Genomic DNA, 20411 nt, shown 5'->3' with positions numbered 1-20411 from the left:
AATAAAATGCTCTTGTCTTAAGCAGGGCCATACACATTCAGAAAAAGGGTTGGTTTGCTGATTGAGGAGGTTTAAGCTATAAAGAAGCACCATCTGCCATTAGTGTCTGATTTATAGTTTATAATCGTTTCCTAAAATGTTTTTTTTAATAATAATAGCTAACCCCCTAGAAATGGAGCTGTCCCCAGCTGCAATAATATCGTTTACCCATTTTCTGTTCATATCTCCCTTCCACTCATCCTTAATCATGTGCATTTATTGTAGGAAACATATATTTGCCTCTGATTTAAAGATTAGATACATTAAAAGTTTTTTTGCTTCTATTTTGTAGCCCTCTTATATTCCATGAGTCTATAATCCACATCTCCAAGATTTAATCCACAGTATAGTTGTTATTATTTGTGCTGCAATGTGTTTCCTGAAACCAAAGACTCCTATACCAAAATTTACGAGCAATATTAGAGTAGTTTCACATGAAGTAGCACCTAGCTCCTTCAAGACCAGTCCTGTGCCTAACCACCCTCCCTTCCTAAATAAAAGAGCTTGAGAAAGATAGGTCACAAAATAAACCATGAGTGTGTAAAATGTATAGAGACTGAAATTGTAACCTAGGAAAATCATTTTGACTGTCCTTTTATTCTTGTGTATGAGATTAAACTTAATGTACAATGCATTACGTACTCCAAGATTAGACTTCATTAACCCTACTTCACAAATCCACTACTCTCCTGTATAAAGATGTTGCCTAGTTAACATAAAGTTAGTATTACTTTTCCTTTAGTAATGTCTATTTGGGAAGAGCTTACATGTTCGAGTTCTTCCATTCTAGGTGTTATGTAAAGTTACATCCATGGGGAAGAACGGGAGGGATACATTTTGCAAGACTACAAGTTAATATTTAACTCTGAATCATAACATTCCTCAGATGTAACCCATATTGTACAATGCGTGAGGATGAGGTCCTGACATTGTTACTTATAGGACCTGAATAATATCAACAGATTGTAAAGAAGTACACAAGCTTGAGACTATAATGTTGTCCCAAATAGAAGTACTAGCACACTAAAGTCCAAAGATAGCAGTGGTAATAAGATTTATAATGCCAATAACCAAATGTGTATCTACGACATGCTAAATATATGCAAAATGCACATATATGAAACATTGTAAAAAAAAAAAAAAAATAAGCATGTTATACATTATAAGTATTAACATAGTTCCTGCCAGAACATAGTTTCTTATTATCCTATAGAAATTTGAGTAAAGACATTTTTCTGTTACTTAACTCTTCTTGGCACCATAAAATTATTTGAGCTTGAAAGCTTCCAACCTTCTAATTATATGCTGTTGTTCAAATCAAATCTGCATTATTGTCCTTCTGTTAAGTCACTAATCTGCAATCCTTTTCTTGTTTGAGTTTGAATAAACATCATAGCCATTAGAATCAGCATATGTTATCATATATATAAGGAACAGTTTATATGCATTAATCATATAGCCCATCACATATAGCTGAAAGAAATGAGAGTTTTGATTTAAATTAAAAATATATATATCTAAAGTATACCAAGGTCTGATCAAATATGTCTACAATCCTAGACATACACCTCTGTCTCAGTAACGAACTGTCCAACAGGCTCAAGTCTTTTAATAGTGTTATCCGGATTATTGCTATTGTAGAAATGCTTTAACTGATAAACAAAATTAGGTAAGCGTTTTAACACTATATATAGTTCTAGGCTCTCTTTTGCCCCATTTCCCTCTCTTCCAACTCTTCTCAATTAAGTCCGGCTTACCAACAATCCCATATGCTCTTTCAAGAAGCTGCATAATCTCTCTCCGTATATCATTTTCTGACTGACTGCTAATGTAAACTGGGTCCCTGTTTTCCTCAGACATTCCGGCATGTATATCTAGTTAAAACTTCTAAAATGTGCTTCATTTAGGGAAAAAAAGAAAAGAGGCGTTCAAAGGGGGCAGTTACCTTCCACATATTCCATATGAAATATATCAGCTTAGCATATTTTCAATGAAGATATTAGCAACTCAGCGCGTCATGAATAACTGTATGGCCGGAAGTTAATCTAATTAAAGTTCCTACCCCCAACTCAATCCAGAAGAAACGTTCCCATCTACCAGATCTCTCATTTAGCACACACTTCCGTTTGGTAAATGAACTTTAAGAGTTTAATAAGAGATCTTATGGTAAATCGGGGGCAGGATTTATAGGTTGCCAAATGAATCTAGGAGAAATAAAGATAGCTGCATGCCTGTATTGATGGGTTGATCATGCCTCTGGGACCTTGCCAAAACATTTGTTAAAAGGCAATCTTTGCCTCTTTAGGTGAGTCCATTGTGTACTTTATATCATTATAAAAAAAATCAGGGTACTGGGGTAGTGAATTTGGAATTTGATCTTGCGCTTAATCAGATCCGTATAGTAGGGCGAGAGTTTTTGGCGCTTCTCCTTTATTGCTGAAGAAAGATCCTACGATAAAGTTATTTTAAGGCCGTTCCATATTAAACCTGTTTCTTTGCAGCTGTTGAAAGCTTCTGAACATCTTGGAAGTTAAGTATCTTAGCGTAAACCAGCCTTGGGATATTCATTTCTTGCTTTTGGTATAAAGCTCAGTGTGCTCTCTTGATGGTATTCTCATTGGCATTATCGCCCGTTTTTAGCAGGGCTTCAAATATTTGTTTAATCATATTTGGTAGCTGACTGTTGCTATAGTTTTATATATATATATATATATATATATATATATATATATATATATATATATATACATACATACATACATACACACACACACACACATATATATATATATATATATATATGTTGTTACAATTATGGACTTATGCTACAGTTTTCTGAAGTGCACTGTAAGCACGCATGTGGAAAAATGCCATATAGATAAACCGATAACTTTATATAGGTGGCATCTAATTCAATAGGCACTGGTCAGGATACAGTATTTCTACTGTATATATTAGCATTCATAGTTGTCTAGGAAATTTATACTATTGTTTTAGATGTTCACGTCTCTATTAGTGTAGGCTAAGCAAAATTAAAGCAGTGTGAGTTTGAAAAGAATGAATGTTTCTCATTTTTTGCCACCCCCGAAAAAAATCTCATGACAGTTCATTTGTAAATAATGTGTAGTTTAAACACTTATTTCTGAGAGATGAATAAATGTTAAAATAGTGAAAGTACAGATAAGAACAGGATGAATGTTTAAAATGTGAAAGATGAAACCTGGACAATCAAAAAAGTACAGTTGTGTACACGTATCATAAATGTAGATGTTCATGTGTATTCACTGTTGCAGTCATCACATTTGGGTTATCCCTACCCCCTCGGCCGACCTGAATACCAGAGGCTTAGTATTTCTGCGTCGGTTACTGTCATTTCAGGGCTGATGTCAGGTCATCAGTAGCATAAAGTAAGGCAGCCAACTCCATTACATCTGTTTTTCTTGCCATAACTGTCAGAAGCCCCCAAGTGGGAGCCATGTTATGGTGGAAGAACCCCACCAGTAGAAAGTAAATACCAAAATGTCCCTTATAAGGAGAGAGCAAAAGAAGAGGGGGATGGAGGGAGGGAAACCAGGGCTGCAACAGTGAATACACTCAAACATCTACATTTATGGTAAGTGTAAACAACTGTACTATGTTCTTCGTGTTTCACTGTTGCAGTCATCACATTTGGGTTGATTCCCAAGCTGAGGAAAAGGGTGGAGGCAGTCAAGGAGACTAGGGCCTGGCTAGGATGCCTTGCAGGACTGCAGTGGCAAAGCCTTCCCTGGATTTGGAGAAGATAGGGAGGTGGTAATGCTTGGTGAAAGTGTGAACAGATGTCCATGTGGCAGGCTCCAGGATGTCCCTGGTGGGGACTCCTCTGAGGAAAGCTGACGAAGTGGAGGCTGCTCTAGTGGAGTGAGTCCTTACCCCCCTTAGGGGGAGGTTTTCCATGTTGCTTGTAACAGAAATGGATACAGTGTGCTATCCATTTGGAAAATGTTTGGAGATAGCTTTGCCCTCAGCCCCTGCTGCAAAGCTAACCAGTAACTGATCAGACTTTCTGAACAATTTGGTCCTGTCTACATAGAATCTGAGCTGTCTGCGCACATCTAGAGAGTGCAGGATCATTTCTCCTTGTTTTGTGGGTTAGGGAAAAAGGCAGGCAAATGAATGGATTGGTTGAGAGCCACACTGGACACCACACACCACTTTGGGCATGAAGGATGGGTTAGTCCTGAGTGAAACCCTGTCAGCATGGAAGATGATGAAGGGCTCCACAACCATGACTGCTTGTAGCTCGGAGACTCTTCTGGCTGAAGTGATGGCCAGAAGAAAAACTGCCTTCCAGGAGAGAAATTTCAACTCTGCTGAAGATGCTGGTTCAAATGGTGGCAGGGTGAGCTTTTCCAACACAAAGTTAAGGTCCCAAGCTGGGGTAGGTGCTCTTCTGGGTGCCCTCAAGTTGCTAGCCCCTCTTAGGAATTGTTTGATTAGAGGTTGTGAGAAAAGGGGCTGCTCAGTATGGAAATGAGCAGAGATAGCAGAGGCATGAATTTTAATAGAGGAAAAGGAGAGACCACTGTGTAGCAGGTCAGCTAGGTAATCCAGGATGAGAGGTAGAGAAGGCTGTGCCATATCAGCTCCCTTAGCCTGAATCCAGGTGCAGAACCTTTTCCATTTGTCATCATAAGAATTTCTAGTGCTAGGGCGTCTGGCCTCATGTATAACATATTGAACCTGTTTACTGAGGTTGGCAGATTGATCAGTAGTCAGGGAATAAGCCAGGCTACCAAACTGAGGGTCTGCAATTGGGGTGCATGAATTCTCCTTCCCTCTGGGTCAGGAAGGTTGGGGTCTGAGTGAGATGCCATGGTGGCAGTGGGGACAGGTTGTGCAGCAGTGGGTACCAGTGCTGGCGAGGCTAGTCTGGAGCAATCAGAATTGTCCTTCGTTCTTCCTCCCTTATTTTGAGCAGTACCCTGGTGATGAGAGGTAGTGGAGGAAAGTTATAGACAGATAGATTGACCCAGGGGAAGGACAGGGCATCCACTTTCCAAGCCATGCAGTGATACTCCCTGGTGCAGAACTTGCTGAGCTAATGGTTCGTGTGGGAGGCAAAGAGGTCGACCTTCAGGGTGCCCCACTTCTGAGTTATTAGGGTGAAGGTTCTTTTGTCTAGTTGCCACTCGTGTGGGTCCAGAAGATTTCTGCTTAAGTGGTCTGCCAGAGAGTTTAGAGAACCTGGCAGGAATTGTGCTAACAGGTGGAGCTGCATGGCAGAGGCTGTGTGCCAAAGGTTCATGGCCAGCCTGCATAGAGGGTAGGAGTGACTCCCTCCCTGCTTGTTGATATACCACATCACAGTGGTGTTGTCCGTTTTGATCAGGACAGCTCCTGGGGAGAGAAGGGGCCTGAAAGCTGTCAATGTGTGCTGGACAGCTAACATCTCTTTTTGGTTGATGTGCAGATGGATTTGCTGTGGGGTCCATTGGCCCTGTATGCAGCTGCCGTCCAGGTGTGCACCCCAGGCATAGTCTGATGCATCTGTGGTGAGGGTCTGGGTGGCGGGGGGTGGTGAGAAAGGTAGTCCCTTGTTGTGGGAGCATGCTGCTGACCACCAAAGAAAATCTTTCCTTAGGCAAGGTATCATTATTATAAGAGTTTCCAGGTCTTGAGAGTGTTGACACCAAAGGCGTTTTAGGTACCATTGAAATTTCCTCATATGCAGTCTGACATATGGAATGAGTAGAATGCAAGATGCCACGAACCCCAGAACTTGCAGGATTTTCCTTGAGGATAACTGGGGTCTGGTGGCTAGTTGAGAGAAGTAGGCTGTCAAGTAAGTTTGCTTTTCTGGTGTAAGGAATACCATCTGGGATGCTGTGCCCAGGCTTGCTCCCAGGAATATAATCCTTTGGGTGGGTACTAGCTTGGATTTCTTTTCATGGATAGTGTACCCTAGAGAGGTCAGTAGGGACTTTACAAAGGCCAGGTGCTTGAGAAGCTTTTCTGACTGTCTGCCTGAATTAGGCAGTCATCTAAGTATGGGTAAATTTGGATATTCCTTTGTCTGCAAAAGGCAATGGTGAGAGCCAGACATTTTGTGAAAACTCTGGGAGCAGTAGATAAGCCAAAGGGAAGTGCAGAGATCCTGCCCTAAAACGTAGATATTTCCTGCATGATTCCCTGATAGGAATGTGGAGGTAGGCCTCTTTTAGGTCTAGGGTGGCTAGCCAAGCATCCTTGGAGAGCATGGTTAGCAGTTGCTGGAGGGTGAGAATTTTGAATTTTGGTATCACCAGGAAGGTATTTAGAATGGCTAAATTGAGGATGGGGTGCCAGGTGCCCTCTTTTCTGGGTGCCAGAAAAAGTCTGGAGTAGAAACCTTGGCCTTTCTGTTCTGCAGGAATGTACTCTATTGCCCTCATAGAGAGCAGGGAAAGGACTTGTTTTTGCGCCTCAACCCTTTTGGGGTTGGAACAGTATGGAAAGAAAATTTGTATCTCTGGGACACTATGTTGAGGACCTAGCGGTCGTTGGTAATGGTGGCCCAGGTGCTTGCGTGAAAGGAGAGTTTTCCTCCCAGGGGTAAGTGAAGGTGGGCAGAGGGAGTCCTTGTGAGTTCTTACCATGAGGGGGTGGCTTAGAACTCCCTGGTTTTGAAGTGGAGGAATTCCACTGTTTTGATCTCTGCATTCCCTGTGGCTGCTGTTTGGGAGATCTGCTTCCCTGGGGTCTGGGCTGAACTGACCTGGTGGGAACAGGAAATGACCAGGGCTTGGAGGGGCAATGCCTGCTGAACCTGGATGGCTGGACCTGTAAGAAATCCTTAACTGTCTGCATAGATTTAGCTTTTTCTTCCATCTTTTTTAAGACCTCCTCTACCTTAGTGCAAAATAAGTTGCCTTTGTGCAAGGGTGCATCCAATAATTTAGATTTAACATGGTCTGGCAAAGGCTGTTCCTTAAGTCATGCATGCCTTCTAAGGAAAGAACCAGTGACTGCTGCCCTGCAAGAAGCTTCTAGGGCATCAAAACCACAGTGTAAGGTGTGCTTAGTCACTTGACTTGCAGACTGCATTAACTCTTGTAACTCTTTAGATTCTGCACAAGCAGGAAAGGAAGACACTTTTTATTTGAGGATTTCCATGGTATGTTGCTCAAAGTTTAGCATATGGAACTGGCAATTATTAAGCGCTCTGATAGCAAGAGTAGCAGAGGTGTATACTTTTTTACCTCATATGTCTAGTGCTCGGGAATCCCTATCTGAGGGGGTGGGATTCTTAGCAGAGGTTGCTTTAATTCCTTTAGGCCCTTGAGAAATTACCTCAAGGTCACAGTAGGATTTTTGAAAAGAAATTTGTGAGAGTCAGGGACTCTGTAATACCTGTCAGGTTTTCTGGGTGCAGGAGGGAGGGTGTCAGGAGTCAAACTGGATTCCAGGAAAACATCGTCCACAACATCCAGGACTGGGGGAATGGCAAGGGGTCTGTGCTGTGGAAGATGCAAGAATTCCCTGAGTGCCTTTTTAGACTGAGGCTAGTCCTGACATTCCCACTGGAAATGCTCCCTTAAGGTATGAAGGGTTTCCCCACAGGAAAAGTCCTCGGGTGGAGAGGCTGAAGGAATGGAATCCTCTGCATCAGAATCCTCATAAGCAGAGAGGGGTTGCATGTCTTCATATTCAGATGCATCAGTCATCAGACTCCTGTTCAGACAAAACTACTGGGGACAGAGCTCATTTTCTTTTGGAAGGGGTAGCTTGGCTTCCCCTGATCAGTATGGTAAGGTCTTCCACCATTTTAAGCATCTGAGACTGCGGCAAGAAAGCAGGTGCCTGAGATTGGGTCACCGGTTTCTTGGGTGTGGTTCGTACCTTGGGCCTTAGAAACTCGGTAGTTTTAGAAAGAACAGTAGACGCGAAAGAAGTCATCGGTTTGTGTCGAGAATCGGTAGTGCGAAGTACCTCCTCAGAAGCCGGTGCCTGCTCAGCGGCTCCGGACCCATCTGAGGGAGAGACAACCGCAAGATCCTTAGTCAAAGAAGAGTTTTGCGGCATACCAGACTCCGAAAGAGTCTCGGTAGCGGCCAGCGAATCCACAGAAGTGGGCATCAGGGGCTGCAAGGGAGGGTGGCCTAATGGTTAAGGTGTTTGCCTTACAAACACAAGCTACAGGGTTTGAGTCTCACAGGGGATAATTGGCTAGGCTTAAAATGGCTTGCAAGGGCAGTTAGCCTAGTATGAACCTATAAACCTATGAACCAAAAGCACCTCACTGAGGACTGGAGAACTGACGACTAGCTTAACGGAAGTGTCGTCGGTAGGTTTAGAGCTGTGTGGTCTGTCTCTGTTTTTATCCTTACGTTTTTTCAGAAGATCTGCTGTCGGATGGCTTACTGAAGCCATATCAGAATTAGAGGACTGTAAGTGAAAATATCTAGCTACAATAAGGGCCCAATGACGTATAGTTCTGGCATTGAACAAAGCACAAAAGCGACAACGTGGGACGTAGTGGTCTGCGCCTAAGCAAGTGACGCAGTAAGAATGAAAGTCTCAGTGTGGTATTTGCTTTCCACAGGTGAGACAACTGTTAACTTTTTTTGACATCAGTTAGTGCAAGAAAAAAAGATCCCCAATGGGGTACTTAGCTTTACAAGACTTCATCTTCAATTCGGATGACGAAACTCAGGTAGCAGCTGACCGGCACTCGTGCGAACTGCTTCTGCTTCGGGCTCTGCGGCAAGAAAGACTGATGTAATGGTGTTCGCTGCCTTTCTTTATACTACTGATGACCTGACGTCATTCCTGAAGCAACAGCAACCGACACAGAAATACTAAGCCTCTAGTATTTGGGCCGGCCGAGGGCTACCCTGGCAGGAATAACCCAAATGTGATGACAACAACAGTGAAACACGAAAAACATCTGAAAAGCAGGAATGGGCCAGGCATGGGAAATGATGACACAGGCTACAGTGAATGAAGGAACTGTTAATGCATATTGTACTAAAGGGCTATTTTTGAAAGAATTAGTACTTTCTTTATGAAATGTGGAAGAAAAATTAACCATTAGTTTGTATGGTTTAATTAAAGGCATGGGAGATATTACATACTAGTGTTACTGTCTCTTTGAATGGTTCCACTTTCCCACTAGACTGCTAAGAGTACTGGTACCCTAAATAAATTGGGTTTGAATTTTGAAATTATGCTAGCTGTGTTTACTGATCTGATGAAAAGTTTATAATGGCCATGTATTAAGAAAGACGGTTAAAAAATGATGAATCTCTACGACACCATTTGGTATTGCTGATAGGTGGCAAAGACTGTTGCCATTGAAACAGGGGCATAACGTGGGCTGGTGAAATTCTCAGAAACATACAGTTTTGTAACTAAATATACCATAACAGTCGATGTTTGAATGATCACTGCTGCAGTACCCTTAGCTATGCTAAGGATATAACAGCCAGCCAGCTAACAAAGCATCACGGGAACCTTCAAAACTCACAATCCATTAACCATCTTGATCACAGCTGAAAAAAAAAAAAAAAAAGTGTTCCGAGTGCCACGTCGCTCAGAGTTTTCATGTTAACTGAGAGAGGGAGGATGTTACCCTGAAAGATCAATGTTATGAAAGCAAAAATAGAAGCCCTCACCCGTGCAATAAAAACATACAAAAGTAAGACGATATGGAGGGAGGGAGTGGTTACTGCAGCAGTTATCATTCAAGCATATACTGTTATGGTAAGATTTCTTACACAGCTTACTACATTCATCATTTGACCACTGCTGCAGTAGCCTTCACTATATGGGGAGACTACCTGACATTATAATGACTAGGAGGAGGAAGTATGAGGGTCCAGGAGTCCCTGGAGAATAGTCCTAACAAAGCCTGCTCCAGACCTGGAGAAGGAATCTAGTTTGTAGTGCTTTGTAAGAATATGCACAGTGGAAAAAGTTTCTGCTTTTAGAATCTACCCCCTTCCAAAAGGCCACAGATGAAGAGTATTCCTTGACCCTGCCTGGAATTGCCTTATTGTGATTGGTACAACAAAAGTTAATTGCATGAAATAACAATTTGGGCATAGTCTACTTTGACACAGGTCATCCCTATTTCTTACTTTCATAAGAAATAAATAACTGGTCAATTTCTGAAAGTTTCCATTCTGTCAATATAATATCAGAGTTGTACATGGACAATAAGAGTATGGAAAACATTTGTCCCTCATTTTTAGGTTCTGGATAGAATTCAGGGTAATCGATAGCTTGGTTCAATGTAAACTCAGACACCACTTTAAGCATAAATGAAGGATTAAGGATTTCTTCTTAAGGAAATCCTATTTTTGTGGAAAATGAGATAAGTTTGACCCACTATAAGAGCTTGTATCTCGACACTCAAGTCAGAGGAACCAGCAAATCTATTTTCCATGTTAATAACCTCGAATCACCCTGATCAGCTGTTTCTAATGGAGCAAGAGTTATTTTTTTCTAAAAAAAGAAAGAGGAGCCACCTGTATTCTAGGAGTGTTGGTAAGTAACACCCCTTTCAAAAAACATTTAACATGGGAAGGCAGTAAAAGGGGAAGATCCATGGGCAGACATACTGAAATAGCCAACAAATGAAACTTGATGGTTAAGTAAGAAAGGCCAGAGGATAATAACACATAAAAGTATTATAGAACCAGAGAAACAAAATGGGGTAAAAGCATCCAGGTTCTTACCTTGGCTCCAACTAGGAACTATTTTCCATTTGCTAATATATATGATTTTCTAGAGCAGGTTTTCTTGTCTCCTTTAATACCTACTTCACGAGAATTTTAGTACCCTTTTTTCACCTATTTCCAGGCAGTCAGCTGAAGTTGTTTCGAGCTGGAATGTATCAAACACTCCTTATCTTGTGTGAGTAGGTCCATTCTTTGAAGAAGCCTATGGTAACCTCTCCTGAACATTTCCAAAAGAATGAAGAGCCACTTTTACCTGTGCCAGAAGTGAGTCACCAGAATGAAATTTGGAGAGTCCTTAATCTTCAGAATGATCCAGAAGATCAGTGGTGAATATCCTTGGAGCAGTGGATAACCCAAAGGGTAATATAGCGAACTGACAGTGTGATCCAGATGCAGAAAATTTTAAGAAGCTTTTTAAATCTGGTGATATAGGAATGTGATGACAAGCACATTTTAAATGTAAGTAACATATGGCGAAGGGATAACATTTTGAACTTCGGAACTTTCACAAAGTGCTTTAGAAAAGAGATTCAAGATTGGTCTCTAGGAAATGTCTTTCTTTGGTACCAGGAGCAGTGTTGAATAAAAACTTTCCCCTTTCTAAGAATGTCAAACAGCATCTATCATCCCCGAGTTAGCAGATGCTGAATGACATGAGGGAAGAAAGAAGTCTGATCTAGCTGATGAAGAGGAATCCACTGAAAAGCAGGGACATATTCTCACTGCCATCTGCATCCCTGATGAATCATTCTCAGAACCCATTTGGCTAATACTACCTGTTGCCAAAGATAGTACCTGTTAGACAGCCAGATTATGAGGGAAGAAAAAAGGCTTGTTATGGTGGGGGGCATTCAATCTTTCAAACCTGTTAGGCTGCCCTTGCTTCCTGGGTGTTCCTCCTTTCTTTTTGGAGTCACCTTGTTTTTTTTTTTTTTTTTTTTTTAAGTTTGCTCACCAGCAGCTTGTTGTACCAATTGATCTTGCTTTTTGTAATAAGCCTCAGAGGTAGCTGCAAAACCCTTAACAAATCTGGAAAAGGAAGGCTAAAAATCTAGGAAACTCCCATCAGCTTTCTCCTCTCGTCATACGTTTTAAGGACTTCTGCAGCAGATGGTCCAAATAGAATCTTTGTACCTAAGGGAGACTTTAAAATTTCACCTTTACTAACATCTTCAGGAATATTTTGTGTATACACCCAAGCAAACCTACTAATAACAGTTCCAGCAACTGCTCTGGAAGTGGCACCAGCTGACTCATCAGCACACTTCAAGGACTGTTTAGTCACATGACACACAAACACAATACAATTATTCAAAACAACATTTTCCTCAGAAGAGGGAAAAGACGACACAGTGTTCCTTAGATTCTCAAATGAAGCAAGCATAAACTTTAACATGTGAGCTTGGCAATTACGAATTCTAAACATACCTGTTGCTGAAGAAAATACTTTTTCCCAAAATTTTCAAAAGCTTTCCCCTACTTATCATAGGGAAAGGGGGATGGTATTTATCAGATATTTAACAGCAGTAGGATTTATCAAATAAATCACTGCTGGGTCAGATCTAGGGTTAAAAAATAAAAACTTATATAAGAGTGAGGAACTTTACACAATCTATCTGCTTTCTTAGAAGCAGCAGGTTGGCTATCAGGCAAATTACAGGTTGTAATAAACACATCCTCCAGAGCTAGAAGAACAGGAGGAACTGGTTTAGGTTCAGGAAATTCTAGTAGCAAAAAACATAATACAATGACAGTGGAAGATCATTATGTTATCAATGAAAAAAATATTCATTCTGGATACGGTTTCAGAAAAAGAAAACTCAAGGGACTAACAGAGGAAACACACTCTTCTCTCCTCAGGTCTCTGATCCTCATAAAGAGAAAAGAAGAGAATTTATCTCTACACAGTCATTTTCTTCAATGTCTAGAACATTCAAATCCAGTGAAAAATTGCTTTTTATCCCTACCATAAACACCTGAACTGGGAGGATCATGAGCCTGAACTAAACCCTTAGCCAAGCCCAATAAATCACTTCTGTCCAAACTGAGACTGATGAAGACATATGTCTAACTATTTGCTTAATTTTGTCAGGATTTTCTGAAGAATCGGACCTACTTTTAACATGCAGAAACTCTCTTGGGACAGGTATCCCAGCCTGGGTAAGTAAAGAGGTATTCCTTGCTCCTTCTTCCAAAACTTAAGTGTGTTTCTCCCTTGTTAACCAAAGGCGCTCCATAAGTTGCAGAGGACATGTCTAACCTTTGGTGTATAATGGTCATAGGGATTTTACAAGATGGAGACCAGGAAAATTATGAATGGTCTGAGGAAAGAGAAATTGCCACAGTAGAGTTAAACATCTGCAGCTAAGGCTACTGCAGCACTGATCAAATGACGAACTTCTATATGTTTTAATATGAACAATGATGGGATGACTGAGTCATGTCTGAAAAAAAGTTCTGAGACCAGCCTTCCTTACCCCAAAAAAAAAAAAACAGTAGAAATTCTACTCCATGGGCATCAAAGGCAAGATTCCAAAGCAGTTTATGGCTGGTCAAGCAAAATACTAAATACCTGCAGTATATCCCATCCCACAGAAAAGGGATCTAGAAGTTCTCAAGCTATGCAAGATAATGAAGAATCTCAAAAGCCTAAGACTGATTCTGAAAAGTGAAATGTACTTACAATGCCAAAGTTTTGAACGCTAATGTAAACTCTCTAAGTAACAGTATGATCCTTTCAAATGGACTAACCCTCCCGGAAAAGGAGGTGCTCCACCACTATGTCAGTAATGGTACTGCAACTATTACATGGTCAGATCATCAAATGCCTGCAGTACTAGAATTGACATAGAGGTGGAGATGTTTTCTGGGATCAGGGAGTGCAAGGATGTCAGACGAGTGAGTTCTGGTCCTGAGTATGAGCGGTCCCTTCTGTACATGGGGGATTGGCTCTAAGTTTATTTTTTTTTTACTTTTTCCTACTGTGCCTATGTAGCTCAACCTCACAGCTTGCCACCACTGCATGCATGACTGAGAATTCCCACTTTTGCATGCAGTGTTATTATGGCCAACATACAGGTGGTACTGTGTTGCCAGCCAGTGTCAGGGATGTTCAGTTCCATGTGTATGTTAGGATGCGTAGAGTAAGTAAGCAAGATGCCTACATTATCAGTGCAGACATATGGAAAGAGGTGTGGAGTTTGGGCACATTTGGGAATCATCCAAACTGCAAGGCTTGTTTGTGTAGTCAAACTACACCATGCATAGGTGATGGGCTTTCATTAACATTGAATGTTTGTTTATCCCATCATCTGTGGATGGCATAGTGGTCCTTGCAGAGATTGAAGATCCCATTCTAACATGGCGTCTTGAGTCTCATGAGAACTGCACCTTATGGTATGATGTCATAAGGGAGTAGAGATGAAAACAATATTCAGTATACTTGTGCAGGATAGTGTATTCCTTTTTTAACACTACCCCACATATTTTGGAATCCCACAACAGTTTAGCTCCACAGTCTTGTAAGAGGAAGCATTGACTCCTGATCTCTATATTAGACCACCACTTGAAACTCGGTGTGGAAACTCAAAAAGCATGCATACAGCTTGCCATGCAGTACAAGAAGATCAAGGAGTCCTGTTGTTTTCTACTAGCTAAAGAATTATGTCATTCTGATGACTATCTTTATGAAGTCTCTCAAGGTTTTGTGATATTAGTGCTTCTACAGCTGAGTGATGCTTTCCAAATTACAGAAGAGTAATAAAATCATGGAAAGTTTTATTATATTAGAAAGGAGTTGGTTAATAATAATGGAAAATAAACATGCAATAAAATACTTTTACTGTGGATGCTGCAATGTATTCAGAGTGTGACAAACCTCTAAGTGAAATAGCTGAACTGGTCAAGAATGAAAAATGTATAAAATTCTTGGGCTGCTAGTCAAAGTAGACAAGAAATAATGTCCAAGGCAAGCAGCTTAGCATTGAGAACAAAATATGCCACTCTATAAATCATATACGAGGGAAAACAGGGTTTTCAATCATGGGTCTGAAAAGGAAACATTACAGTTTTAGCACTTTGGGAAAGGATGGCTATCCAAAATTTGACATTAGAGATACTTACTTAGGGAATATACAAGATGGTAGTACACAGGTGGATATCTGTTCATAGCAATGGTTGAAAGAGGACGAGTCTTACTTTGATGACAATTAAATGTATCAAAAAAGGAACTGTACATAGTACTGTAGTATGAAAACCCCTTGTTCTTTGCTGATGTAACACACTGATATTTTTCTTTTGAAACTGTACTCAAAAATGGCACCAGCAGGCTGTTCCTATCTACAATGTGTGCCACTAAAACTATTTGTCTGTTGGCACACTAGGATCTGTTGCTGTTCCTTTGGCTTTTCCCGGTTAGGGGTCGCCACAGCGGAACTTCGGTCCGCTAATGATTGGCAGTAGATTTTCACAGTGCCAAGGTGCCAGCTCGATGCCCAATCTTCAACGAAGGCACACCCATTCATGCATGACTTTCGAATGCCACTCGACTGCGGGGAGGACATGCAGACTCCACACAGAAGGCGCTCCAGCTGAGAATCGAACAGGAGAACCTCTTGTTGTGAGGTGACAACGCTACCGCTGCACCACCGCAGCTGTCTCAAACACATCCCTAGCTAAAGTAGCACAGATTATAAGCCACATGGATTCAGCATATTTTGATGAAAAGAACAAAGAATCATTTAATATACTATATGAAAAAGAAATAAATACTACTACTCTTGGCTTCCTGAAGGCATGTAGTGCAGGGAGTGGTATGTTACTGAACATTAAATCAAGTATGAACTACACTATTTGACAAGAAAGAAAAAAAGAGAAGGGATTAAGTTTAGTTTGGTAGTTTGTTCAACTCATAACTGCAGTACTGCTTCTGGTATGTCTGCATACTTTTTCTTTCCTAGGACTGTCTTTTGTAAGAAGTGGTGCAGTGGCTTACACATTGTGCACAGCAGTAAAATGTTTAAACTTAAATCATGTTGTACATAAGGGTCTCGGCTATTTTTTTGTTTTTAAAAGATGACATCACCCCCAAACAAGTCTTTTATAGTTCACATTATTTTTTTATCAGCATTAATACTTTACCAGTATTACAAGGATTTCTCCTTTACTACTTCCAGTGTCTGTTCTGTTTCCTTTTTACCTCCTTCTAAACTGCCAAAAAATGCACTTTTATTTTTGTATTTCCAATGAGATTCAAATGTATCATTTAAATGAGTAGGCATTGAAGACATCAAGGCATCTTCATTATTACTACTTATGAATGTAAACAGATGCCCAGGTGTAAAGCTAACCATTCCAAAAACTGTATTACAACACAAGCCAGTTTTAAGAGTTTCCTAGGCTGAACAAAGAAGACTCAAAACCTTAGAGGCATGGAATGTCATAGATCAATTATGTGTCTAATAAAGGATTGTTCAAACAGTAGTGCAAAAAAAAAAAGAGTTAATACCAGCATTAGTATCCAAGAAACTATAAGAAAAGATATACTATTACTTTACTCAAATGTCTTGCAGCTGTACACAGTTCTGCATCTAACGAAGGCAACTATTGATTGACCATGGAACGTATCATCATGGAACTCATAAACAAAGACATTGGTAACCTCCAAACTCTGGATCCCACCCAGTTTGGGTTTGTGAAAGGCAGATCATGCCTCCTGAACCTGATCGACTTCATTGAGGCAGTCACCAAAGCTGTGGATGAGGATAAGGTGGTTCACACAGCCTATCTTGACCTCGCCAAGGCTATTGACACCATCCCCTATTCTGGAATTATAGCTAAACTCACTAAACTAGGTATAAATCCCTAAGTCACAAGATGGCTTGCCAACTAGCTCACTGACAGAACCCACACTGTAAAAGTTGCAGACTCCAAATCTGACCACAAGGCAGTGACAAGTGGAGTGCCACAGGGTTCTGTCCTGGGACCACTCCTGTTTGGTGTCTACTTCTCCGAAGTACAGGCTAACACAGAAGGCCTCTGGCTGACGAAGTTCGCAGATGACTGCAAACTAGGAGCCATAGTCAAGTCCCCAAATGATGTGGACATCCTACAGAAGGGCCTCACTGAGACAGATGCCTGGTGTCAGAGCCATGGCCTCAAGCTCAATGCCAAAAAGTGAAGTGTCATCCCCTTTAGTAAAAACTCTGTACCCATGAACTACTACATAGGCAGCAATCTACTTAACACTGAATGCGTGATAAGAGACCTTGGGACCCAGGTGGACAGTAGTCTCTCCTTTGATAGTCACATCGCCACAGTAGTCAGGAAGTCCTTCTACGTGGCACACCTCATCATAAAAGGGTTCTCATCCAGGAAAAAAGAGGTCATTGTTCCCCTCTACTCATCACTCATTAGACTTATTATAGAGTTCAACGCCCCTTTTGGAATGTACCTCACAAGACATCTGCAGCAGCTGGAAAGGCCACAGAACTACCTCATAAAGAGGATTACTGGCCTCAAACAAATGCCCTACACTGACCGCCTCAAAAAACTCCAGCTTTACTCCGTAGCATATCACCTACTCCGAGGTGATCTCTGCCTAACATATAAAGCTATCTCAAACCCATAACTGTTGGACATGCTAAACCTAAAGAAATCCCAATCCCTCCAAGCTACACGCTCTAGGGACCTAAGCCTTGTCACCACAATAAACAGGACATGCTGGAGGGATAGATTCCTGTCCCAGAGACTTCCTATACTCTGGAACAAGCTACCCATCTATGTCAAGCAAAGTTCTTCATTAGCACTCTTCAAGAAAAATCTTGATGAGTGGATGGGAAATAGGAAATACACCCCAGGGATCACTTCTGTGTCTCTGCTGGACAGTAGCACAGGAAAATAACTTTCTTGGGTGGGGTAAGCTATGGTACCTTGCTAGCTAGGCTTACGTAGGCCCTTGGGCCGATAGCCTAGTACCTACCTATGAACCTATGGAGATCATACTACCCTTTCAACAGACTATTGCAAGATCGTTCAAGCCACAAGGAATGATCTCCTCAGACTTCTAGCAGTACAGGTGACATCCACCAAAGACTGAAAATTAAGTGCTTCAGATCTTGGCTTTTGAGGTAACATTGTCCAGGATGCTCTGAACTGGATTCTTCAGCAGGATGTCTCTGAAATAACTACTAGGTAAAAGAACAATGGAAAGCAGAGAGTCTGCTACTTAGGATACATATACAATTGTCCTGCAGTACCCCAACAATAAGAATTAAAACAAAAAAGAAATGCAGCAGGTTTGAATGGGAGTGTTCATTCCTTAGTAAAGTGGTAGTCAGTAGTTTTAAAACATGTACTCCAGTGAATTAACATTATGGATGAATATGCATTTCAATTAAGTAATATTATGGGTGATTTATTTTTCTACTTACTTTTAAGAATAAACTTAAAATGCAAAATACCACATTATGAAATGTTTTTAACTTACGGTCAAGGACTGTCCTTCCCAAAACAGATTTCTCTAACGTTTTCTCTACTTCTGACATCAGCCATGGCATGAATTCTTTCTCAAGTTCTGCAAGTGGAAACAAACATCAGTAAATACAGATCTGCTACAACAGACCTTGAAAAAATACATTACAATTCAAAGGTAAGTTGTTTTTCAAAGTCCCATACAGCACTGAGAAAGAAAATAGCACTATTTCAATCTAAAAAAAGCAACCCTTGACAGAAGGAAAGGGTAAACTGCTAGCCAGCTTTGTTTTCCTTTAGGTGTCGTGTTTAACTTCCTCTATGTCTCTGACTATTACTCCGAGTAAGGGATTTAACCAGGCTAGTGCTCTAGGGTTGCCCCTGAAAATGGTATAAATACCAAAAGGTCTTACATGGTTAGAAATTAATAAATATTAATAATAATAAATCCAAAGTTTTAAGATGCAGCTTAATTAAAGTGTTGTTAGAACAAAATAAATGGACTGGATCATGGACAACACTACAACCATACCTTCACAATGACATTAAAGCTCTTAAACTTACCATCTGCAAAAGAAGGGAAATTATACAGAACTGTATGGCACACAGTAAGCAATGCACTATAAAACTAACTTAATTTCAAATACAAAAACATTTATAGTTTGTTGACACACACAAAGACATACATTATAATAATGTATACACAAAAATAGAAACACCTGTATACAAAAAATAAAGCAGCTTAGTGCTTTTGTCTTTTGTCACAGGCTTATTCAGTACAAGAGACATTCAAGAACACATTTATTTACTATTTCAAAAACTCCACCCCTATTTTACTTATCCAATCAATTAACATTTAGTTTCAAAAGACATTTATAACTAATGATTTCATTTAAGCCCATGTAAAACAGTGCATTGAGCATTATGTACCATGATAATTCCTTGGATTCCACCAAGATATATATATGTATATATATGGTTCTACCTGACATAGTCGAAACCACACAACACCGACAAACACTAAACCTTACCCTAAGGTCCGTCACTATACTACTATTACCACTTACCTACCTACCCCAACCCTAACCTCTAACCCGCCTCCCTAACTCTACCCTAACCCTAACTCACTTTCCTACCACCCCCCTATCTCCCTACCCCTAACTCACTCCTAACTCACCCCCTACCGCCCCCACCCCTGCAACCCTCCTAACCTAACCCTATCCCCACCCTTTACCCCTACCTCACTTAACTCCACCCCCACCCCCCACAGACCACAGTCCGGCACTACGCCCTCCTCACACCTTTCCCCCCCACGGCGGCATCGGATTGGTGTTGTCATCGGTCGTGTCGGGTCTTCTGCGTGGCATCGTTCTGCGTCAGGTCGATGTCCGTCGTCTCGGTCTTCTGCATTGTCGATACGTTCCCCTCGATCGGTCTTTCTTCTTGATTTCGAATTCAGGTAGAACCATTATATATATATATATATATGTATATATATATATATATATATATATATATATATATATATATATATATATGTGTGTGTGTATATATCACCGCCTCCTAAAGTATCAGAATCTGAATCTAAACCATAAAACAAAAAACTGTTATAATCCTTACATACCATAGTGTGTTTACTTAATGCATTGCTTGTTTTTTATCACATTTAAATGTTCACAAATCCTTTTGGAAAACGTTCTATTGGTCTTTCCAACATAGTTTGTATTACAGGTACAACATGCTGCCAGATACACTACTCTTTCCATCTTTCCAAATTACAACTACTTGGGCAAAACATTTTGTCCAGTACTGGCAACAAGATGTTTTTCCACTCTTTATAGTTCTGCACATCTCTCTCTCTCTCTCTCTCTCTCTACCACGAAGCTCAGACCAGGGTTTATCCCATTTTAGTGGAGGCCTGAGGAGAAAAGCTCCACATATTAAGCAAGTACATTTAAAGATTTAAAGACAAAAAAATGACAAATTGTAAAATATAGTGAGTTTACATAAAAACACAATTATATGAATATATCTAGAATACAATATATAACATGCATATGAATTTAAGGAAATACATTTTTCTCATAAGGTAGCTGGCTGCAGATAAATTACAATGATAGACAGTGGATGCATCATGAAATGTGCTTATCAGTCGAAGTACAGAGAAGAATAGCAAAGGCAGCAAGGGATTTAGCAGGT

At 40.6% G+C, this 20411-nt stretch overlaps 1 protein-coding gene across 2 annotated transcripts in view; it reads right to left on the bottom strand.

The window, feature by feature from the left end:
• The window catches only part of RSPH3 (radial spoke head 3), a 394995-nt gene that overhangs the window by 134457 nt on the left and 240127 nt on the right, over positions 1–20411 (bottom strand). For both annotated transcript variants that reach the window (XM_044054703.1, XM_044054704.1), the window contains exon 8: positions 18229–18315. In XM_044054703.1, coding sequence (XP_043910638.1) covers positions 18229–18315 — 87 coding nt within the window. The remainder of the gene's footprint in view (positions 1–18228; positions 18316–20411) is intronic.

Source organism: Protopterus annectens, chromosome 13.part0 (genome assembly GCF_019279795.1).
Source record: "Protopterus annectens isolate FY-2018-M chromosome 13.part0, PAN1.0, whole genome shotgun sequence".
Classification (NCBI taxonomy): Eukaryota; Metazoa; Chordata; order Ceratodontiformes; family Protopteridae; genus Protopterus; species Protopterus annectens.
Note: the sequence above shows the minus strand (reverse complement) of the source record. Positions and strands in the feature narration are given on the sequence as shown.